This window comes from Podarcis erhardii (assembly GCF_964252035.2).
Source record: "Podarcis erhardii genome assembly, chromosome: 14".
Classification (NCBI taxonomy): Eukaryota; Metazoa; Chordata; class Lepidosauria; order Squamata; family Lacertidae; genus Podarcis; species Podarcis erhardii.
In genome coordinates, this window is record NC_138503.1 from 47982578 (window position 1) to 48008273 (window position 25696).

General features: G+C 43.3%; 1 protein-coding gene across 4 annotated transcripts in view; it reads right to left on the bottom strand.

Moving 5' to 3' along the window:
* The window catches only part of EPN2 (epsin 2), a 38207-nt gene that overhangs the window by 6795 nt on the left and 5716 nt on the right, over positions 1-25696 (bottom strand). For 2 of the 4 annotated variants that reach the window (XM_081839766.1, XM_081839767.1), the window contains exons 2-6: positions 16682-17460; positions 9584-9696; positions 7516-7608; positions 7058-7214; positions 740-916 (exon numbers count right to left, since the gene is read on the bottom strand). In XM_081839766.1, the coding sequence (XP_081695892.1) occupies positions 740-916; positions 7058-7214; positions 7516-7608; positions 9584-9696; positions 16682-17276 (1135 nt within the window). In that variant the 5' untranslated portion in view covers positions 17277-17460. The remainder of the gene's footprint in view (positions 1-739; positions 917-7057; positions 7215-7515; positions 7609-9583; positions 9697-16681; positions 17461-25696) is intronic. The other 2 variants (XM_081839768.1, XM_081839769.1) reach the window with 1 other exon arrangement.

Below are 25696 nucleotides of genomic sequence, written 5' to 3' on the forward strand. Positions count from 1 at the left end.
TTTAAACTACAACTCCCAGCAGCCCCCACCAGCATAGTCAATAGTGAGGGATGATGGGAGAAGCTGTCCAACAACATCTGGAGGGCACCAGTTTGCGAGTGGCCACTTTAGGATTAGCAGAGCAAGTGATTCCACTCCCTTTGGCTTAAGAGAGATTGGAGGGCTTATTTATTTGATTTCAATCCCATTCTGCCCTACCTCTGTGAAGCTCCAGGTGGCTCACAGGGCTCAGGCTGCTTATTTTCAGCAGTACACCTGCCATTATGGCCTTCAGGCCACTCTCTGGTCCGAGCAGGAACAAGTCAATCCACTTCACAGGGCACATGTGTGACCAAGTGTGGCCCAGGAGTGACCAAAACAGGTGAGGGGAGATGGACCAGCACTGCAGGGCTGACAAGGTGCTACCAGCAAAGCTCAAAATGCAAAGGAAATCAAACTCTGGCTGACCGCTTGGGATAACTCAGTCAAGGGAGAGGGAGTGGTCTGTGGCCCACAGGTTGGGAACCACTGGCCTAGAAAATTCACCTAAACAAAGGTAAAACAAAACCACCCACCACTGCCCAAGACAGACCATAATATTTCTAAATGGTGCATTCGCAAAAGTGTTAAGATTCTGTGCCAGTGCCATCCATCCCCCCAGGAGCAAGAACCACCGGCAGGCATGTGTTTTGCTGTGAACTCCACTAAGGGAGGTTTCCCCAAAAGGAACAGAAAGGTGAGTCGCAAACATGCTGCTTACCAGAAGCAGAAAGAGGCTTGTTTGCTGGCACTGCTCCCCAGGGATCAACAGCGGCTTTTGTTGCCACAGAGGGTGGCTGAGAGGGACCCCAAGGGTCTACATTCTTTGGAACAGGCTGGGCAGCAGAGGGCACTGCTGGGGCTCCCCAGGGGTCGACAGAGGCTGCTGGTTTGGCACCTGATGGCAAAGAAAACATAATCCCAAGTAATACATTAACGGGCATATATACTTGAGAACAGGCACTACCTGTGAGATAGGCTAGGCTGAGAGTAACTTAGCCCAAAGTCACTCAATGAGCGGATAGCTAAATTAGATATTTGAACCTGGCTTGCCTGTTCCTGGGCCAACACACTAACCACGGCGTGGCTCTCTCGCAGTTGCCAAATCCTTTCCCATTCTGGACTTACCCAGCATCATCTGTCAAGCACAGGATCAGGCCTGTGTGCATCCCCCATGCCATGCATGCCAGCAGAATGACATGGAAGGTAGAACTGTTTTAGACAAAACTCCGGTAGAATGACCAACACTTCCTAACCTACCCCAACACAAAATGTTCTTTGCCCTCAAGTATGGCTATGTTTAAAATAAATTCCACTGAAAGACAGCCACTGTGTCAACATAAAGAGTTCTTAAAATGCAAATTCCAACACAAGATTCATGGAATCATAGAATTTCCCCCTGCAATGCAGGAATCAGTTTGGTTTAGCAGCAATGAGCTTTGGTGCAGAAGGGAGCAATTAGTGCTGTGAGATAAGAAGAACAGGATGTCCCCCTGCTAATGTTCTTATTTCTTATACTTCATTCTTATGTTTTTATTCCAGGGAGTTCAAGGCAGACACATAGCCATATCCTCACAAATGGGGGAGGGAATATAAGAGAGAGATAATGGCTGGCCCTAGATCACTCTTGGAGCACCGTGGTCTAAGAGCATCCAGGAACAGGCAACCTGGTGCCCTCCAGATGTTGCTGGACGACCAACTTCCATCAGCCCTAGTCAGCACAGCCAATGGCCAGGAATGGTGGGAGCTGTGGTCTGCCAGGACACGAAAGTTCCTCACCCCTGTTCCACACCTGCTGGCTCCAAGCAGTAACCAATTTGCCTTTTTTTTCCATTTTGTGGCCAAAGTTTGTGAGCTGTAAACCCCATTCTAGGTAGCTGCTGTTCTTGCTGCTGAAAGGAGCTCAAGCTCATCAACAGGTGGCAGATTTTTCTTCCAATTTTAATTGTTTCAACAACAACAAAAACCCAGGAAGCCGCTGAAGTGCTTTGCAGAGAACACAACTAATCTTTTCCCACTGCTCCCCTTTCCTCGTCCTCCTCCTGCTGCATTTTTATCAATGATGCCATCCAAGAAATGCTAATTGCCAGGGCCTGCCATAAATGGAGGCTTCCAGCACAGTCGCTCTTTCATGAGACAGATAACAAAAGCAGGGAAGGCAAAGAGAAACAAGAGGGAAAGAGGGAGGCATCTAGGAGGAAACGCTTCTCCTCTGAGAAGCCCCTTATCCCCCTTGAAAGGCCACAGTCCAGTGGTAAGCAAGACTTAAAAACCTCTGTTCTGCTCTGAGTCACCCTTCTGTGCTGGCATTCAGATACATAAATCTAATTTCTGCAAAACCACTCCTGGGGGGAAAAAGTAGCTGGCAAATTCCAACAAGGGGCTCTTATCGCAGCCGTTAATGAATGCTGAAAGCCAGAGGGGGGAAACGCCACAGCTGCAGTTAGAAGCGACAAGTTTTTGTTTGTACCTTAATACACAGAATTGATTTAGTTTTCCTGTGTCAAGAATAGAAGTTAACAAGAGAAGCTTTACAGCCCCAGGACTCAGGCCTTAGTTTGGCTTCCCTAATACGCTGTTTGATTAACAGCAACAAAAAAGGGCAATCTGACCCAGGGACTAGACAATTAAAAATGTGGTGCAACACAGGATGAAGAGCAATAGCGTCTCATATCGTGTAGGTTACGTTATGAGACATACAATATTCCAGCGAAAGCCCAGAAGCATGTTTGGCTGAGTAAAAGAGGTGATAGCAGCCAAGGAAATTCTGCATTCCATTCCTGTACAAGGTGCATAATCTGGACCAGACGGCTCTTTGCAGCACCAGTTCCTGCCCTATTTTACAAGCGAGATAAGCAAGGTAAGCATTGCAAAAGACCTCTGCAATACAAGGCAAACAAGCAGAAGGGCAGCCGCAAAATGCAGTGTGTGCAAGAGGAGTGTAGTAGGTATCTAAGAAGCCAATTAGTGTTTTCCGCTGGGGCAGACTCGCTGGACTGCGCCCCAAACCATACTATGCTGAAGCAATCTACCTACAAACGCCAATGGAATCCTGGCAAGTTCAAAGCCTTAACTTGGGATTCTGGAACAGGGAAATGACCACACAAAGGCTTCATGGAAAAACTGGGACTGATGAACCTATCCTAGTGCAGAGCCAGGTGATTATATCTGTTCGCTCAGCTGGTTAGAGTGTGGTGCTAGTAATACCAAGGTCGAGGGTTCAATCCTCTTATGGGCCACCTGCATATTCCTGCATTGCAGGGGGTTGGACTAGATGACCCTCGGGTCCCTTCCAACTCTACAATTCCATGATTCTATTATCCTTTGCTAGAGGGTTGAAGGCTTCCCCCTTAAGAGTCCAGCCTGCTGGAACAACTCTCTATATACAAAAGCAGGCCATCTTCGCAAGAGTGGCACTGTCTTTTCATTGCTTTAGTCTAGTCCCATGATCAACCGCAGATCAGGAAAGCAAACAATGCATCTCAGGACAAGGGATTTAAAGTCTCTTGTTTTCAACTTGTAAAATGAAGCTGTGCATTAAGATATACAGTAGAGAATGATTTGTCATTAATTCAAAGGGATCTGTTAAGACCGATATTGCAGATTTCAGTCTCAACAATGCCAGGGATTTTCCACACTAACACATTTTGGTCTGGCTAGCAGAGATCCTTGGGTAAAACACTGAGGGACAATGCCAAGGGTTCCTTTACTGTATTTAATGACATGGGATTTACAAGAGAACCAAACTCTGGTTGTTCTGCTATTCCTGTTTCGTAGTAACTGGTGCTGACAGCAGCCACTAAGGGAGTATTACTTCTCAGATAACAAGTGTTTGGTAAACGAACTCTGCACACCCCCAGATGCCTTTGCAACAACTGGTCCACTTGGTTCAGGATTTGCTAGGCTTAGGAGGTGTTGCTTTTGTTTTGTTAACCATTTCGCAAAAAAAAAATCCAGCATTGCCTTGCACAATGACTTGTCAGAATTTCCCCATAGTTGAGGCAGCTGTCCAGAGAACTAAAATGACAGCAGCACCCAACCAGCTTCTGTTTTAGGGAAGGGTTTGTACATCAGTGAGAGAGCATCTTCGTTGCATGCAAAGGATCCTGGGTACAATCCCTGGCATCTTCAGGTATAACTGGAGGGAAATCCTGACTGAAACCCTAGACAGCTGCTGCCAGTCACTTCTGACATTACTGAACCAGAGAGACCCATAGTCTAGCTTGGTGTAAAGCAACTTCCTATGTTCCTTTCATTGACGCATCTATTGCTGACACCAGCAGATAAAACAGGACGCCGAACAACCACAAAACCACTAGATTTTCCTATTGACTAAGCAAAAGTCCCTCCCTTCCTCAGGACATTTTCATAGATAACTGGCTTTCTTACCTATTCTTTTGCCCTAAAAGCACTTCACATTCTGTCCTCTATGAACCTGAGCTGATTTCTGGGTACCTATGCAACCAGATCACATAAGGACCTGCTCCAGCCAGACTGTCCCTGCCCCTACTCCCCCCAAAAGGCCAACAGACACCACCTGTTCTTCAGGAAAAGGTGCCCAAAATAGCTTTTCCGGTATTGGACAATGATCTCTAATGAGTTGCAAAAAATGTTTAAAATAACTTTTCCAAAAAGACCAGAGTCCTTTTTGTTGGGAATAATCCAGACTGAAATCCCTAAGTGTCAACAAAATTTATGTATGCAACAACGTTGGCCAGAGTTTTGTTAGCCCAAAAATGAAAAGTGAGGGAGGTACCAGGTAAAGAGGACTGGCAACTTAAGATGTTAGAATATGCCAAGCTTGCAGATTTTAACAAATAGAGTAAGAGAGCAAGAAAAACATATATTCAAAAAAGAGTGGAAAATATTTATTGAGTATATGGAAAATAACTGTACACAGCTGAAAACGCTGGCAGCATTAAGATAAAATCAACAGTGTAATTAATGTTCGAGTGATGTTAAAGTGGAGAACTGACTAATATGGTTACAGCAACATATGCAGGAATGAAAGACTAATAAAACGAATCAAGGAAATAGAAGGAGTGAAGTCATTTGATATTTAACAGTACGTAAAATGTTTATTTTAAGATGTAAAATTGAAAACTTGATAAAAAATATTTTAAAAAACAAAACAAAACAGAATACATTTTCCTGGTAATACATTCTGGCCCAAAGAAGGGCCTTTCGTCTGATCCAGCAGGGTTCTTGTGTTGTTGTTTTTTAAAAAGCAACCATTAATGTTGCTTTAATAGATTTCTCCAGTTTGATCATTTCAGAGCTGAGCGATATGCATTTAATTTGGAATAAAACCTAAACTACACATGGGATCACTTCACATTTAAGGTGGAACAGGGAAGAGGAAATGCATTTGAATGCTCCCCAATGTAAAGAACTTCCTGCCTGTTGAAAGTTAGTGCACATCTGGGAAACGGATTCTGAATTAGCCTTTTTTCATTAATCTGCCATGCTTCTACATACATAATTTTATATATTTATCCTGCACCTCCAGTGCGAATTAGGAAGGCTGTGTCACATAAAGAGGAACACACACACACACAGAAAAGTGAACCTTTTCAGGTGCTAGAAAGCTCTACACTTCCTTAACAGTGTCAGGCTCACATGAATGCCCACCTGGCACCAGTGGCATGATTCCAAGTCCCTACAAAAAAATTAGGACATTTCTGCACGGACATATCACTTTCTCCAGCAGCTGAGTTATCGTGAGGAACAATCTCTGGATACTCCACAACAGTTCAATAAGCACCATATATTTTATGTGCTCTCCCTCACCCACCCAAAATTAAAAGGCCATTGAAATCCTAAAACCATTTTACCAAAGGGTTAAAAACTGAAACACATTAAAAGCTACATTTTACTGCATAAGCACTGGTTGCGAGAAAGAAAGGAAAAAGCCACACAAACAACTTAATTGATTAAATACTGCCCTGAATAAATACATCCTTTCGCATGATGGACAGTATTAAAAACAAACTAATTCACTGCTGTAGCACTGCTAATTATAGCAACTTGGCTTGGAGTTCTGTCGCTGCTTAATATAGTGGCTTCATCAGTAACACAGCATAGTTGCCAGTGAGATTCCAAGCCCCCTTTCCAAGGAAGACAAGTCGTCTCTGCCATAAGCAGAGCAGTTCTGTATCAGCAAGCACCAGAATCAAGTTTTAAAAAACAAAGAGAGACCTTCAAATCACAGGCCAGCAGCACACTGTTCAGTCAACTGAGCATTCCATTACACCTATCCACTCTCATATTAACTGCTTTTTGGAAATCAGCAAAAACTCCACCACAATCTCTATGACACAGGAAAATATGCTCAGGTCAGTCTAGGGAAATCACAGATCATATTTTCCCCCTCCTAATATTGCAGCAATCAACAGGGCAAAATCAGGAGGCGAAGCAGAACCAAGGCACAATACTCTCACAAGAGACCTGTGAGACCATAAAAGGAGGAAACAGCCACCACAAACTGTCTCATGCATGACAGCCAGCACCGAAAAACTGTGATAGCAGGGGCTTGCACAGGGATGACAGTGGCAGAAAGCAGGTGGCACTGAGAGAATCTACAGGAATAATAATAATAATAATTTATTATTTGTACCCCACCCATCTGAGTCCAAAAGGATATTGAGCCCTCTCCTCCCACCCCAGTCTTTGGAATTCTATTTCCAGGGGGGCTTGACTGGTGCTTATTCTGTTTTTCTTTTCAGTGCCAGGCTTCTCCATTTTTGCTGCTTTTATCAATTTTCTTTTGTTTTAGCATTTGGGACATAATTCATCTTTTTTTTACCCTGACAACTGCACAAGCAATATTCATAACTAACCAAACAGACGGGAAGGCAACAGTGGACTGTCATAGCCTACCACTGAATAAGCTATATACAAAAGGAAAATGGGGGGGTCACTAACCTAGAGAGAAAATTTTAACTCAAAGTGGCTTTGGAGGAAAGTAATTTATCCAGGAGAGTCGCAACAAGGGTCAACAGATCATCACTGCAGCATCCATCGATTGCCATGTTCTTACCAAATGACTGCCAGGGGTCTGAGGTGGAACTGCTAACTGTAGAGGGGGCCCATGGATCAGCTTGGCTTGCTGCAGGTGGTGGCCCCCACGGCTCTCCTTTCTGAGGAGCTGGCACTGAAGAGGGCAGGGCATCCATCAGGTCCAGCAGAGTTCCGTGCTGCAGATGAAGAGGTTTATTTTTAGCAGGGGCACAACATCTCCAGTAGACACATAATTCATTTAGAGAGAGAGGGACAGAGAGATTGCAAGGAAAGAAAATGCATCATCTTGCTCTTTCACATGCCCTTAGCTGCTTATTTGGGCTTTTATCCCAGCACCGGGGGCGGGGAATTACAACCATGCACTCTTTCACATGCTTACACAACTAGAGAGCACCCCATCCATTCCTAACTGCATAGCCAGTGCATGCGAACCTTCCCTGTGATGGCAAGGAATATTTTCACTGACCCAAGGCCTACCTCCTTCTTTTTGGGAATTTTCACTGTATCTCTGCGACTTTCCTCCAAAGCCATCTGCAATCTCAGATCATCGCCACGCCGAAGGCGCTCCTCCTGGAAAAAGAGGTCCCGGTGGCGAGGGGAGAAGATGAGAGTGGGAGTCATATAACAGTCATCCATTGTTACTTCATTCATGCCAGGTTTAAAAACAACGGGTCCTCTACGGGTAGAAGCCAAAGCTACACAAATCTTTTTAAAAGACAGCCTAATATAATTTAATTAACATTAGACACTGCCACCATGAGTTCTGTGATGAAAGGAAGACAGGATAGGAATGTAAGAAGATTTTTTTATAAAAAAAACAAACAACAGACTATTCAAGAGGAAAAAAGAAACCTCTAATGTCGGAGGCAGTATGCCTCTGGATAACATTTGCTGGGAATCGCAAGTGGGGAATCACAAATGGGGAACAGTGCTGTTGCTTGCAGGCTTCCCATGGGCATCTGGTTAGCCACTGTGACAACAGGATGGAGGATGGACTAGATAGACCTTTGCCCTGATCCATCAGCCAGGCTGCTCTTATGTTCTTATAGTTGTATGAGTCACTTAGTCTTAGCCAGCCAAAGTTAAGCAGCAGACTCCTAGTCCATCTAGAGGACAAAACTAACTGGACACTAAGAACTTAGGTCATGTCTACATCTAAGAACAAGCAGTAAAACCAAAAGCTCAGTCAAACCTTCCCTTGGCAATGAAGACCAAAAAATCAAGAGAAAAGAGGTGAGCAAAAAGATTTAGTTAGAGAGGGCATTGTAGCGTAGGGGCTACCATTAAGAAAGTCCCCCCCCCCTTTCATTTCCCATGCTTGGTTCACCACCATCCTTCATTCACTGACAGAGCCTCTACCAACAAGCTAAGCACACTAAAGCTCAAATATCTAGTTAGGTAAATGCAGGAGCTATAAGAATCACAGAATCATAGAATTGTACAGATGGAAGGCATCCCATAGGTCATTGAGTCCAACCCCTCATCCTGGAGGCCCCACATAACAACCGACATTTGCGCCCATCTGCCTAGGACACGATAGTCAGTGTGGCTGCGGTGCTCCTGCTAGCTGAGGTAATGCTGGGTGGGGCTCGCAGCCCACACTGGCCCAGAAGCTCCCGTGCATCAACAGGCAGTCGCTGCTGGAGCAGCCTGTGCTCTGGAGGATGGGGTGGGTGCTGCTGACAGCTGCACCACTCGGGAGTGGTGGGGTAGAGGGTGGCCCATTCTGCTCTCTGTACCCGGCTAGGTTCTCTGCCTTCCAGCCCTTCCTCCCTCAGGAAGGACAAGCTGCCCATGAAGCCTAGGCATGCACCCAGCATCTCATTTCTATGGTAGATGGGGGGGGCCACGTATTGGAGCCTCACCTGGGCATGTCCACCTGGGCCCTGAAAGCGCCCTTCTAGTAACAGCCCCCAACTGTGGAATCCCCACTCCTTGTGACACCAGGAAAAGAACTTCCAATTTCCCAAAGCCTTTTAAATAAAGCCGTGATTTCAATACTGTTTAGCTCTGTTCATTTTTATCCCCCTGCTCTCTGTTTTGAATTGGCCATGCTGTGCTTTTTTTTTATCAATACATCAATACCAAAATGCTCCAACTCCTCTTTCAAAATTTGTACCATCCACTGACAAGCATTTACTTTCTTTTGAGGCTACGCACTTCGCCACCATCAGAGAGTTCCTGTTTTCAGTGCTCAAACTGGAAAACTGACTTGAGCAAGCACACCGTCCTGCAGTTCTAACACTCTGCTTCTCTACTAGATGGACTACTGTCGTTTCCGAAAGGAGAGTTCGCACATTTGGCGGCAGCTGTTGCTTCATAATACTGAACACATGCTGAATAACTGCTGCTGTCAGTTATCATGGATCACTGAAGCCAGGAGGCAACTTTTCTTGGCAAATTTCTCAAATTACTTTGAGCTGCTTGATAAGGAAAGGGACCATCAATTCCTACATGCTGCCTCCTCTCCACCACCTGGTATGGAATTCTTAATGTAGGCCAATAAGTATACACTAACACTTACAAAACTACAAGAGAAACTAACCTGTTCTGCAACTTCTCTGCTCATTGCCAGGGCCAGCTGCAGCTGCAGCTCTTCCTCCCCACTTGTCTGAGGCCGCGCCTGCTCCAACTCTGAAGACACTCGAGGTGATGTAGCTATTTGGAGAAAACAAAAGGCACAATCCCAACTCGATTTTAGCAAATATGTTTCAGCAAATTCCTATTAGTCATCCTGAGAACCAACTGTTCCAGATTATACACAGCTGGGCCACAGGTTTATGATATTTTTGCCCCACCTTTTGACCATAAGGTCCCCATTAAGCACAATCATTGTAAAAGTCCAAATCGTGTAAGAATCCATTTACATCTAGCAAGATCAGTAAGGTACTCTGAACTGCCTGGGGGGAAAGCAACCCTGGCATCTAAACCACCAACACTTATTGTCACTCATCTCAGGGGGGTGGAGCAATGAAGAAACACACATACAAGCTCTTCCTTAAAGAGCTCCTTCAAGATCTGCCTCTAATAACATGTTTTTCATGGAATCATAGAATTGTTGTAGAGTTCGAAGGGACCATGAGGGCCTGCTCTCAAAAGTTACAGGCCCAGAGAAAATACTGCAAGTTCCACAAGCCGATGTTTCCCATTTGACATAACTGAATGTACACAGCTGGGGAGATGCTGATGAGGGAGGAATCTACAAGAGAGTGCAGCAATTTCAACATATAATACTATGGTGGCTGCAGGCACTACGTTCCCACCAGCCTAAGTTTTTAAGAGCTACTAAAGGTAAAGGGACCCCTGACCATTAGGTCCAGTCGTGGCTGACTCTGGGGCTGCAGCGCTCATCTCGCTTTATTGGCCGAGGTAGCCAGTGTACAGCTTCCAGGTCATGTGGCCAGAATGACTAAGCCGCTTCTGCAAACCAGAGCAGCGCACGGAAACGGCGTTTACCTTCCCGCCGGAGCGGTACCTATTTATCTACTTCCACTTTGACGTGCTTTTGAACTGCTAGGTGGGCAGGAGCAGGGACCAAGCAACAGGAGCTCACCTGGGATTCGAACTGCCAACCTTCTGATCAGCAAGTCCTAGGCTCTGTGGTTTAACCGACAGCACCTTCCACGTTTAAGAGCTACTGCCCCTCTAATTCACTGCATAAGTGTGGAGGTGGATATTTTTCCATCTAGTTAAAGCTTCTGGGGAGTCGTTGGCGATCAGAGTCACCAGCCTCTGGAGTTACTTTTGGAATGTGAAATTTGCTGTGTTGCCTTTGCTCATTATCTTTTAGGGAGGAGAGCAGAATAAATCAGCCAAGGCAGAGGCCTGTCCCCCTCTTGCCTCTTCTGGCGCTCTGCTACCTAGCGACAGCGAAAAGAAGCCACCGTGAGGATGATCATGCTCTTTCTTGGCTCAGGACATGGGGCTACTGCTGAGAGGAGGGTGTCTCTATTGCAAGTGGGAGGGCTGCCTGAAGGTCCCTATGAGAATTATGCCTTCTCCTTTGGGGCTAGAGTTGAAATCCGAGCAAGTGGGGAGCTCTCATCTAGGACAAATGTGGGGCTTCTGGCTGGAAATTTGGGTTTGCATGTATATTGTGAACTGAACCCATTGCATTGTGAGAGGTTATTTATTACATTTATATCCCACTTTTCCTCCAAGGAGCTCAAGTAACATACCTCCAAGGAAGGAGAGTCCACCACCTCTCATGGGAGCCTGTTTGTCCCACTGCCGAACAGCTCTTACTGTCGGGAAGTTCTTCCTGATGTTTAGTAGGAATCTCCTTTCTTGAAACTTGAATCCACTGGTTTGGATCCTATCCTCCGGAGCAGGAGAAAACAAGCTTGCTCCATCCTCCATGTGACAGCCCTTCAGATATTTGAAGATGGCTATCATATCTCCTTTCAGTCTCCTCTTTACTAGGTTAAACATACCCTCAACTGTCCCTCGTCAGCCTTGGTTTCCAGACCCTTTATCATCTTGGTTGCCCTACTCTTCACACATTCCAGCTTGTCAATATCCTTCTTAAATTGTGATGTCCAGAAGTGGACACAGTACTCCAGGTGTGGTCTGACCAAACCCAACCAGTGGCTACTGTCACTGCCCAGGGGCTGCTTCCCGTCTTTCCCTTACAGAAGGAGGAGACCTAGTCGCCAGCCACTGAAGCTATGCAGCGCTCAGCTCCACGATTGGCCTCCTCTTCCTCCTCCTGCCGCTCCCATCAACCTCAGCAAGTATGGGCAATGATCTGGGACAATGGGAGTTGTAGTTGACCTAGAAGGCACCAGTGCCATTTTGGATCCCTCGAGATGGACAGCAGTTTCCAATATACCAGCATGCAAGCTATGCCAAAGCACTATCTTCCATGCTAGAACTCCCCACCCCAAATGACACAGACACCTATCATACAGCTAGCAGACTATTTCACTCCACAAGGCACTTGTCCTTGAGCTACAAAACAAAACTCAATATTTTGGTGTACCAGCTGTGACCAACACTCTCAATTTGGAGAAAGGCTTCAGTTCTATGCTTACCTCCAAGGACTAAGTTCCACTGAGCTCGCCTCTGAGCAAATATGCACTGGATTATATTGCAAGACATACTGCTTCATCACACCACAGCTTTCTGTATTCAGTTACCTCTTTAAGCCACTTTAAAGCTTCTTCTGCTCAATGGTTCTGACCAATTTAAATTCTTGACTGTGTTTCATATTAAGACATACTGATTAAACCAAATCAGTTTTCATTAAATTTTATGAGGGGAGCGATAAATTCCATCTACACAATGAAGTGTCCTGTCATCACATGTTTCATGCAAGATTTAAATCAATGAATGAAGCTAGTGTTGTCATTAAGATTTCAGTACTGACATTACACACGCACACACACACACACCCGACACACACACTTATCCAGTCTTTTAATTTCTAGAATTACCAAAAGATCTGTGCGTTATCAGCAAAATGCTTGATTTGCAAGGGTCTAGCATAAAGGGTGTTGCCTTAGCAAGACAAAGAGATTCTTATTCCACAGCACATGATAGTTAAATCAGACGTTTATGCAAGATGGCACTGAATAGATCCAATTTTGACATCCTAAGCCCTGCTTTGTTACTGCTTTGAGAATTTTTGAGATTAAAGCTTCTCAGACCACATGAGAATCACTGAAGGATGTTTCCTCTTACATAAAAATGCCCTATGTTGCCTTGTGGAATAAACCCCAGGCTACGGTAAAGGGACAATATTCCCAATTTTGGCAGTCATTAAAAACCAAATTCTCCTCTGTCCCTGAGATTAGCAATAATGTTTCATACATTTTTCCTAGATGTTTTTCTATATTTTTGCTGGATTTCAGTCATTATTATTATTATTATTATTATTATTATTATTATTATTATTATTAAAACAAAATTAAAAAATTCCTTCCAGTAGCACCTTAAAGACCAACTAAGTTAGTTCTAGGTATGAGCTTTCGTGTGCATGCACACTTCTTCAGATACACTGAAACAGAAGTCACCAGACCCTTCTATATAGTGAGAAGGTGGGGAGGGGTATTACTCAGAAGGGTGGTGGGGATGGGTGATTGGCAGATAGCTGTGATGAGCCTGTTGACGACTTCTGTTTCAGTGTATCTGAAGAAGTGTGCATGCACACGAAAGCTCATACCTAGAACTAACTTGCTACTGGAAGGAATTTTTTTATTTTGTTTTGACTATGGCAGACCAACACGGCTACCTATCTGTAACTATTATTATTATTATTAAATATATTTGTATCTTGCCTTTTTCCTATGATGGGGTTTGAAGCAGCTTACAACACTAAAAAACAACAACCCAACATTATAAAATACATAGTAATACAAACAAACTAGTTAAAAATGATAATTCAAATATATCAGAACACATTTGGAACCAGCATCAAAAACCCTGTTGGCCTTTATGGCAGCCCAGTGATTAGCATTGCCTGCACCTTAGTTTCCAAAGGTTTCCCTGAACAGGAAAGTCTTAGCCTACCCAGCAAAAGGATAATAAACAGAGAGGGAGGCAGTTTAAACATGGGTAGGCAAGCTAAGGCCCGGGGGCCAAATCCAGCCCAATTGCCTTCTAAATCCGGCCCATGGATGGTCCAGGAATCAGCATGTTTTTTACATGAGTAGAATGTGTACTTTTATTTAAAATGCATCTCTGGGTTATTTGTGGGGCCTGCCTGGTGTTTCTACATGGGTAGAATGTGTGCTTTTATTTAAAATGCATCCCTGGGTTATTTGTGGGGCATAGGAATTTGTTCTTTTTTTTTTTCTTTCCAAAATATAGTCTGGCCCCCCACAAGGTCTGAGGGACAGTGGACCAGCCCTCTGCTGAAAAAGTTTGCTGACCCCTGGTTTAAACTCTCTTGGGAGGGATTTGCACAATCTGTGAGCAGCCACAGAAAATGGCTCCCAGCAAGACCCACCTGACACAGCCATTTACCGGTACTTCCTTTTAGCACCAGACATACCTCAACTTCCTGGATTTGGGGTGATAATCACAATCATGCTCCTTTTTTCTGTGTGTGCATGCAGACATGCATGTGCATTTGGGGTATTGCTGATAGTTAAACTTGACAGTTGTCTATTTATTGTGTATGTAAACTGCCTAGAGAAGTTCTGCATTTGGTGATAAATAAATCAGATATATGATAATGATGTGTGTGTGTGTGTGTGTATTTGGGGGGGGGGGGTTCACACTGACACTGGTGCAACAAATTCCATCCCAGAGATCAAGTGAAGCAGCTCCACTCCACTCTGACCCTGGAGTAACACTAAAGCAGAGGTGACTTTGAGTAAGACAGGTAGTGGTGACTGATCACCCCACAGCTTTCAAGTTCTGCAGTCACATAATCCATGAATGTAATCAAATGAAAGCAGCAAAAAGACAGCTCGGATGGAGCCCATATGGGGTTCAATTGTGATTTTAATACAGTTTGAAGTAAGGAGGGGGATATGCAAAGAAGAAAAATCATGCATATATTTAGAGTTCTTGCCTCCGGCCCCTTTGCCCCCGAAGCTCCTTGTAGCTTCCTTGGGCTTCTTGCATTCACACTGCAGGTAGCCCTTTCCCCCCACACTTGAAACATCATAGGGCTTTCAAAGCAACAGCCCCACCCTTGGGGGTGGAGGGAAGGAGTAAAGAAACATGGTAACTTTTCCCCACCCTCTACTAAACAGCAGGATATTAAATAAGGGTAAACTACCAAATACATTACCCTTTCCAAACAAGCAATATTCCAACAGCAACACTATATCTATCCTTCGTTTTAGTTCTTTGATTGGGGATTAGTTTCTGGAAAGAACAGGTATCAGTTTTCATCCCAAATTAATTGACTGGAATGCATGTGAATGAAGGCCAGTATGGGAAGAGCAAACAAAGGGGAAGAGGGAGTTCCAGAAAGGCTATCAGTTTTCACTATTTAGGAGTGCGCTCGCACACACGAGTGTGCACACGCTCACACTTCAGAAGCTGGACAGGAAAAACATAAAGCACTTTTTTTTAAAAAAGGCACCATGATACTAAAGCCAAATAATGAGACCTGGTAACGAGTAATGAATATTAGCGATACAAGACCTTTCCAGCAAATGAAGGGAGCTGGGGAACCTAGATGATACATTCACGTCAGGCAAAAAGCATCAAACTCCAAGCATACATAACCACTCTTTTTCAAGCACCCGTAACTACCCACAAACAAAACACTGTTAATAATCACAGAACAGTTGAGAATAAGAACAAAAAGAGTCTTGTCACTCTTTTAAAACTAACACATTTTTATGGAATACTTTTTTTTACTTAATCGGTTGTATGAATATTCAACAGAAAAAAAGTTTATAATATTATCACGCATGGTGGGAAAGAAACGTCTAATAACATTAAAAACTACAAGATCAGTGAAGTTATAGGACTGACGACATACATATTGCTCTGTGTCCCTCCAGAAGTCTGCTTAGTAACAGGCGGTTTTTTAGTAGTCTGCTAAAAGACCAGTAGCATGCATCCTCATTGTGTTTCTTACCTAGCCAGCATAGAAACACAAGCTACAACCCTCTCAGCAGACCAGTATTTTTTTTTTAAGGCTAGTTGCTTTGCATGACCTATTTACAAGGCTGGACTAACATGCAATTAGATGACATAAGGGCCACTGACTCAGGTAGCTTCCTCTGCACCCCAAAGCATCAGACCAACTCATGGAGGATCACTCTATCAATAGCTACTAGCCTTGACAGCCATGCAGTATTTGTAAATATTTCAGAACATTACCACTGAATAGTGAACACTTCCCTTAGCATTACATTTTAAGAAGCAGTGGCACTGTGAACTGTTAATTTGCTAAGTTTTGCATAAAGACCTGTGTACAAATATATATGGCCTAGTTCACCCATAACATGGTCCCCATTTCCCCTACTGCCACAATAACACTAAGCTAAGTCATGATTTGCTTAGATGTTATGCCTGACCCTGGACTCATGGTTTGTCTCTTGAAACAAGCCACAAGCTGTAGCCAAGGTTTGTTCTTGGCTTACCGGTATTCCAGTTGCCCACTTTCACTTCTACTGTGTTCATTCACTATGTTACTAGTAAATTTTATGTAACAGCCATCTCCAACAGTGATAAATTTTCACAAAGTGATACAGTAGCATAGTTTTTCTAGTACAACACCTATTCTCAGTCTCCTCCTATCAAGATAATTGAGGGCTCTGTCATGGTAAGTATAGTTCTGGCTCTTTTTTTAAGTGCTCCACCCAAAAGCATGTGATACAGGGCACTGTGCAGTTTTACTAGTAAAACACATCGAGTTACAACCTGCACAGCATGGGCCTCCAAATTAAGAGGCTCTCCCGTTTCACGCGTACCCATCTCAACTGGCTAACTGTACACTCCTCACAGGTTCTACACAAATGGCTTGAAAATCCACATTTCCTTTGATGTACCCACCAATCAGAAGAGAGACAACCTTTGAAGAAGCACAGAAGCCCCTCAATCAAGCATATAGCTTGTTATTGTTTCTATAATGTACTTTTTAAAAAATCGTTTAATGTATCCTTTTATAACTGTAGGTTGCTTTTGAGACATTTGGGTAGCAAGTGACAAATAAATGTATTAAGAAAATACTTACACCCGTGATAAGAGGCTGGAGAGCCTCCTGATTTGCCATATTCTTGCTCCGAGTAGCTGGTGGAGAGATTAGGCTGGCTGGAGCCTCTGCCAAAGGTGATCTGATTACTACCAACCCCAGTGGCCACCTGTGCCATACGCTCTTTGGTCTTCAGGGCTTGGGCCCTCTCTGTCTTGAGCCGATCGTCATCTTTCAGGAGGGACACCAACTGCTTGGACTTCTCCCGCACATTGATGCCCTGGTCCTTACCATCCCGGTCAATGTACTGGAAATCCTTCAGAGTCTGGATAGCAAAGATGTTCTCTTTGCATTGTTGTGCCACCCTTTCCGACCCAGTTTTAATCAGGTAATCCAAAAGAGTTAAAGCCTTATAAACATGCCTCCAGTTTTTGCCATGGTCATTCAGCCGCTTCCAGATCATGCTCATGATTTCAGAAAAGGCCACCACATTGTATGTTAGATCTGCTATTTCGGTCATTAAGGAGCTGGATGGGCCCCAGGGGTCATTTGAAGTCGCTTCCCGAACTTTTATTTCAGCCTCTGAATAATTGTTCACAATGTTTTTCATTTGTCTCCTAATCGAAGAAGATGTCATTTTTATCTCCTCCTAAATCAAGGCAGGTTCCCCCCAAAAAGACCTCAGAGACCGGCCACAGTTTTCTCCAAGTTTCAAGTCCCTGTGATATGAAGACACGATGTGAGTGACCAACTTGGAGCAATTTCTGGTAAAGTCATTTCCTCCCCTCACGAAAGGTACAAAAGAAACTGGAAACTCTGACCTAAAAAAGAAACACAGAAAACTATCAGTTGCCATTTTAATTGTTCGCTTACTTTTAAAAAAGCTAGCCAAAGCAAACATTCCGATTTTCCCTGACCTGTCACCAAAAGGTCATTTTCTTGTTCTAGAACTACAGAGCAAAATTATTACACCACAGATAGGGTTTCCCTCACAAACCAATTTCATAAGCAATCTGTATATGAAATCCAGACACAGGCACAACAGCCCTAGTTGCAGAATAAAGTGCCAGGAGAGAGAAATGGAGTGAAGATGAAGGTGAACATTGTGACACCGAACTTCTGGTTTGAAGCAAGTTCTGTTGAAATTACTTCCTTCCCTTTAAGTACACGACAAATTTAAGACAGTCCATCCTATTGGAGGCACAGCACCCACCAGAAAGGAATCAACTCAGGGCTCAAAGCCTTGTTGCCATCCTACACACACACACACACACACACACACACACACACTACAAACACTCCCAGACATTATCAGGAGTTCATGCACACCTCACTTCCATTATCCAGTTCTCTCACACACCCAAAGACATTATAAGTCAAGAGCACTACGCTTTTGTCAAGATGCTACTTGACCAGGGTAGGGGAGTCACAAAGTGAGTCAGAAAACAATGCACAGTAAGATGTTTTCATTATAACTGTGCAGTAAATAAATTAATCTAGCAGATTACCGCAAAGTCACTAAACAAACTTGCAAACTCAGCAAAAGTAGAGGCCCCCACACAGCAAATGAACTTGCAACTGCAGCAGGAAACCAAATTAAATTTCATGCAGCAGCTGCTGGTTGAAAATACCAGAACAGGAACACCCACACGAGCTGCCTTTTCAGAGACAGAGAGCTGCTAGAACAGTTGCAGTAGCCTGTCAGTTTATTGTCAAAGAGCACTCTCTCGGTCTCTCTCAGTCTTGTGACTTATTCGTGCAACTGGAATGCCATCCGTAGTTAAGTTCAACAGATGCCTGCGATGTTGTCACTGGTTTTGTCAGACAGGCCTCAACAATTTTGCCTTTCCATGGCTTCAACAGTGGCACAGCAGCTTAGTTGGACCGCCGTCCACATCCTGGGTTGTGACTTGCATGGCAGGAGCGGCTGCTGAAAACTAAGGAAGCTAGAGAAATTTGCAGTCAAATCCTACCGCCAAAACTGCACTGAACTACACTATGACCCCTTTACTACTGCGCTTTTCAGATATTCCACCATTCCCTAAAATGTCTGGGGTACAAAAAATTTAAAATGTCAGATGAAACTGGCCAAAATGATGGGAGTCCATCAACATCCGCTGAGCCACAGGTTAGCAACTCCTGCTCTAGAAAAATTCAGGCACCCCCAAAAGACCTTTATAACACAATTAATCCATATGCTCCTAATTATTAATTAAGGTTCCTGCCTCAAACAGCTTCCTATTCAAATGTACTAGGCACTCTACCTCCAAGGAGAAGTTGTTTACATTTTAAAATTGGCAATACAGCGTCATTCTCCACCACCACAAGCCCCGTTCCGGAAGTGAGCCTGCTCAGGAAAATTATTACTGTATATTACATCATATCATATCATATCATATCATATCATATCATATCATATCATCATATCATATTATTACACACAGAGTATATATGCAGCCATCGTACATTCTACAATGTATTTACACTACACAACTTAGTCTCTATATCAATCTAAATCTCATAGATTATAATACCAGTTCAGGAAAGATCTTAAAAACAGTGATTCCCTTGGTAGTAAGGTGGATTTCATTACCATCCCATATACCAGTTCAAGTGGGGGGGATGGGGACTCCCACTTGCCTTATGACTAAATCAGCCCAATTTGGTCCACAAAGAGGTATACACAAGGGGATGCAGAGTTGAAATGACCTTCCAAGGTCTCAGAAGCTTTTTTACTTACACACACACACCAAGATAGTATTCAAGCTTTTAACCAAGTGACTGCAGGTGTTTTTCCCATCTCTGAGTGCTTGTCGGAAAGTGATGTGAATGTATTATGGTCAGGTGCGTAGCCTACTAACCTATGAACTCTGTAACCGGATTTAGCGACCTGCAGCACAAAATATGCGTATGAACACTGTCACAGGCATCTAACATCACATGAAGTGATGCAAATGATCTGATGCCCAGAGCTCTTCTGTGAATCAAGTTGACCCCTTTTGCCTCATCAAGAATGTGATTCCTGCAAACTGTCAGGGGGTGGGGGCGGTGAGAGAGAGAAACAGATCTGCTTAATAAGTTCACTTGCCAAAGGCAGAGACTTCCTAGATTTTTGCTACTTCCAAGTCCTCTTGAAATGGGTGGGAGCTGAGGACTTGGCACTTAATTCTGAACAAACATGGTGAGAATTGGGCTTACAACCTTGCTACGCCAAAGCATATAATAAAAGCCTGCTTCTTTGCCTCATGGTGGCATAGGGAGTGGGTGATTTCTACCAGGGAAACAGCAGGAGAAAAAGGGCTGAGCTCTTCCTCAACCCACCACGCCTCTGCTCAAAATTGCCCCTTTCTCATGAAGCCTTGTAGCAAAGAACTGGGCTGTTTCTCTTTTTATTACATACATCCATCTGCAACATTTAATTAGATCCTTAATGATAAGTATGTAAGTGAATGAACAAATTGCTTTGGGTACCAATTGCGCTGCCTAAGAACACATGCTTTATAAGAATTTCAAAGACTTGTTTCCAAAACTAAACAGGAAAAAACAGAACTGTTCTGTATGATGCTGCAGAGAAGCGTGTATTAAAAGAAGCTATGAAGCTGGGCACAATGCATAAAAGCCCACATGCAGAACACATATTAGGTCTCCTGCACCATTGTGCAGAAGAGAAAAAGCAGCAATTCATGTGAATAGAACAGCATGGAGTGCTGGAACAGCCCCACACACGCTGTCTCACTCTCACACAGGCTATTTAAACACAAAGTTATTCAGAGATGAGGTCAAACTAAGGTTTGGGAAGCAAGCTTTCGTTCTGGAAGGGGGCAGGGACCAGAACTACTCTTCTGAAGTCTACACACTGGTCTTCTTCAAACTCCCAGTCTGTGAAAGGATGACGGCAGCCTTCAAACACTAAACTTATGGAAGTTTTCCATTTCCTCTTTCACCATTCAAACAGTAGGCCTGGTTACTGAGAAAAGTAGGCAGGTGGCAAGAGGCAAAGAAGGTTAATTGTCTAAGGGGCTCGTTTCTCCAAGATAAAAGTGTATTCATAGTCTAAAGTATTAGGAGAGAGGGAGTTAAAAGGCATTTCCCAGTAGCAGGTTAAAATAAAGAAAGATCCCAAATATTGGAATTTAACTCTTGAATAAGAGTTTGTGGGCGAAGTATGGACTACTATGCCAACCTTCCCCAACCTGATGCCCTCCAAATGTTGGATTCCAAATCCTATCGGCCACTGCCAACGTTGTCAATGGGCAGGAATGGTGGGGTTTTAATCTGGCGACATCTGGTGGGCACTAGACGGAGGAACTATACCAAAGATCTCTGTTTTTGTAAAGTAAGTGTACTTTTGCCACAATGAAATCTACAGGAGGAAATACAACTGGCCTACCTTACGTGGTAATAACACTCAAGAAAGTGTATACAATATGCTCTGAACACTTAAGAAGTGTTGTTATATTATTTGTCATGTTATCTCACACCACTTTTGCATGGAATTTAATGTGGTGCACACAGAATTCCCAGGTGGTTCCCCATTGAGGCGCCAAACAGATATAGATCCATCAAGCTTCAACAAGGTTCACAGGACCCTGCTCTGGGACCTATGAACTGCAGATTATGAACATGAGTATTACAAGATTTGAGGGTTTTGTCCTTAATTTAAGTAAAGCACCCCCAAAAGATTCCTCTTTCAGCCGTCAGAAGTATTAACAGGGCAGGGACAGGAAGGATAACAGGAAACCTGACGCAGCAAGATGCTGTGTCAATGAAGTCTTCTGGATAAAAAAAGAAATACACCGCAAATGAAAACCACGTATTATTAGTCATTCTGAGCAAAGAAAGAAAGAAACTGTAGAGCTAGTAAAATAGTGGAGAAATTCTGTTACATCACCATAGAATCAACTTGCTGTTGAAAGCATAGAGGGAGAGAAGACTAGGGACACACCTGCCCTGATCATCTGACATTTAATTGAAGGTTGACATTCTCCAGGTTTCTCTGCAGATGCAAAGAGGCCACACTCTAGATCCTAGTAGCTCTATGGTGAAAGACTTGTACCCTTTGCATCAGGAAATAGAGCAGAACACCAGTTCAGTTTTAGACTGGCAGTGCACATAAGCTCTAGAACCAACATACTCAAAGCATATCATCACCCAAGGATGTGATACTCACAAAGACTACACTGTGTTCATTTCAAAACAGAACTTGACCAGTCAGACATAGCTTGACCAGTCAGAGAGTTATTTGAGTTCTTAACAAATAAAAACTTGACATATTTTTCTTCTTTCTTTCTTGGCTGGGGGTAAGAATACCTCAAAGATATTAAAAAATAATGTTTAGATGTTTTTGTATGTATGTGTTGCCTCTTGACAAATTTCAAAGCAGTGGGAATTACAAAGAACAAGTAGTATTTATAAACATTATTCTCTGGCAGAAGTCACAACCAAGTGGAGTATATAATCTGCAGTTGTACAATATTCACACATGACAGCCAGCCAGCCTTTAGAACACTATGCTGCTGTCACCAGAAACCTACAGCACTTTTGCATTCATGTGTGTCTAAACTCCAGGGAGAGCTACTCCAATAACTTGTGATTACTCTCTATTACCAGCACTAGAAGATCACCTCACCATTCTAAACAAAAAATGGATAACCCAGCAGGTCCCAAGGGTGTTAAACTTCTACAAATCGTTAAAGAATGAAAACTGCAGTCTTCGGTAAGGGACAGAACTAAGTGTAAAACAAGCCATGCCCCACCCCCAATTTATTTCCTAATTGTTCAACATCTGAAGAAAACCAAAACCTTTGCCCTGCTTTCCAGAGTTATCTACATATCAGGTCCATTTCAATATGCACATAGTTAACAAACATTTATTTATGGAAATGAGTGCTAGCATGGACAGACCACTGCATAACACTTCCTAACAGGGTTAACAGTTTCAGCACCCAAACAAGTTTGTATGTTTTAGTACTTCATGAGAGTTGTCAAAAGCTTTTAGTTTGAATTACACTCAGTTCCATTTCTGTTAGGTATTTAAAAAAAAACAAACCTGCAGAAGCAGATTACAAAATCAGATACTATTCTTAAATATATAGAAGCTGTTTAAAAAAAAATAAAAGAAAAGAAAGAAGAAAAGCTAACATTCTGAATGTATTCAGCAGATGTTTTTGAATGCAACTAAGATAAATCCAGTCTTACTTGGTTCAGGCTGCAGCTCTCTTCAGCATTCAGCTGCACATATTCTAAGTCATTTCAAGCCCCACTTTAAAGATTTAAAAATATGAATTAGATGGATTAAAAATATTAATTTTTAAAATAAACTAGATGGACACTCATTGGGTACAAAACTATTGTCTACCCAGTAAAGCATAGCAGTGTTCTTCAAATCTCTACTGGGGGGAAAAATCAGAAATTCAACAGCAGCAGCAGTATATAACATTTGGAGGCCTATTAGGATTTCATGATTTCCAGGCTGTATTTTGGGATGAAAGCCACTTAGTACAACCACCTTCCAGCAGCAATTGCCTTTGCCACAACAAGACAAAGTCAAATGAGGAGGAATAGCACAGCACAGATACAGAGAAAATCAAGTGCCTCAGATAAATTTTACTTCCTAGTTTACTGGCCTACAGGGCAGGCAGCAGCAGAGTCCTGGAAAGGCAGTCAGGTGCAAGCCTGAGTATGTCATAAGAGTTGGACCCATCGTTTTCCCCCCATTCCACAAGCTAGCCATTTATGACCAAAAAAATCACTAAATTTCATCACAATATACCAGCATTTTATTGGTGCCAGAATGGCTTTGTCATTGCTTTCTGATCCCATCTTCCCATACATCCTCCCTATTTATACTCTATCTATTTACTGTTCACTGACATTTCACACAAGTGGGTGTTCACTTGCTCTTATACTGGAGGGGAACAATGCTTCCACAAAGCCTCTGCTGTCTGTTCCTTCGCCGAATGCTACTTTCTGTAAATTGGCTCCAGGAGAAAGTGTACGTTCCCTTTTTCTCAGACATGCTCCTTTATCACAAACAGCTTTGCAAATATCCTTCTCACTCTGGATACAAATTAACCTAAGATCTTACAAGAATGAGGCAGCATTGGGGTTAGGCAAGGTAGAGGCAGTGCTACCTGCACTAACTGGAGCGAGTGTGACAGCATTCTAAGTTAAGAGCACCGTAATTTGCAAAAGGCAGCAATCATACTCCTTATAATAGAGTCATGATAAATTTTCTGCAACAGGGAAGACTTAGGCCACTGTTCCTGAATCTGGTGCCCTCCAGATGTTGATGGACTACAACTCCCAGCACCCCTGTCCCTCAGCCATACTGCCTGGAGGAAGCAGTAGTCCAACACATCTGGAGAGCACCAGGTTGGAGAAGGCTGGGTTAGGCATTTTCATGAACAAGGCTTTTGGGCTTCACGTTGAGAATAGCTACTTTTAAGTCTCTTGCACATGAAAAATCTTTAACGTACTTTAAATCTTGCTCAGAAGGAGCAGCCTTCGCAAAGGGAAAGATTTTTGCAATTCATCATTTTTAACTGCTCTAACCTCCCTGACAACTGCACTTAACAAAGAGGCTCTTTGCCATCTGTTTAGGTGCCTAAAACAGAATGCCTGTGTTGAGAGTCACCTTCAACACTTCCGACTTAACACTATTAATTCAATTAAGACCAGACACTCCAAGAAAGAGACAATGCCACAGTTGCACATCAAGACCTTATGGCAAAAATGATGGACGGCAGGAAGGCAAGGAAACATTAGTAAAAGTAAAGGGAACGCTGACCATTAGGTCCAGTCGCGGACGACTCTGGGGTTGCGGCGCTCATCTCACTTTATTGGCTGAGGGAGCTGGCGTACAGCTTCCAGGTCATGTGGCCAGCATGACTAAGCCACTTCTGGCGAACCAGAGCAGCGCACAGAAACACCGTTTACCTTCCTGCCAGAGTGCTACCTGTTTATCTCCTTGCACTTTGACGTGCTTTCGAACTGCTAGGTGGGCAGGAGCAGGGACCGAGCAACGGGAGCTCACCCCATTGCGGGGATTCGAACCGCCGACCTTCTGATCGGCAAGCTCTAGGCTCTAAGGTTTAACCCACAGCGCCACCGGCGTCCCTCCAAGGAAACATTACATCTCAGCAAAAGACTGGAAATAACGGTGAGTCCCAAACACAGATGAAGTTCTTTCATTGTCTACTCGAAATACAATGCTACCTCATTGTTGCGAAGTAATGGCTTGTAAATTTACAATTTGCACTTAACTTTTACCCCTTGCAATGCAGGAAACTGCAGCTACCAATATTCAGCAGGTTAGCAGATACAGCTATTGTACACAGGCTGTAGGTGATGAAGAATTCATGCCTTTGTTAAAGAATTGAGGAATTATAATACCAAGGAAAGTATGCTTGACACTTAGTCAACTGCAAACATACCAGCCAAACATACCCGCTCATAATGACTCTTTGTTTGATATTACTGGAAAGGAGTGCTCCAAAGCTAGAAGGCACAAACTTAGATGCACTTTATTCCGTTAACAAAAATCCCGATTCTTATCAAGATGTTTCAAAGCTCACTCAAAAATCACAAGCAATATGTTCACTGACAGACGTACAATGCCACAGTTTGCATTCTGTAACAGAAAACATTTCAGAGCAGATGTTGTGTTCATGCTTCCAAGTTGTTATTATGAACAGAACATTTTGAAACTGAAATACCTGCAAACAAGTCCTCTTAAGGGTCACAAGAACTGGCAATGTGTAAGATTCGCTGGTTTATTCAAAGTCTCCCAATAAGTAGAGGCAGGGGACAACAACAAAGTATAGGACGGCAAGAACGACCTGTTTTGTTTCACAGGTTTACAAACAGTTTCTGCAAAGCTCTTAAAAATAAGCTGCATACTGAAAGAGAGTCATGTTAATTGAAGTATTTAAGTCAGCAGGATACTTGTTCAATTTCAACACCCTGCCTACTCCCATCAGAAGCATCAGGCATAGTTAAAAGAGCAAAAAGTTGCAAAAGCCAACCACCTTAGGATTTCTTGTTTACCCATGAAAA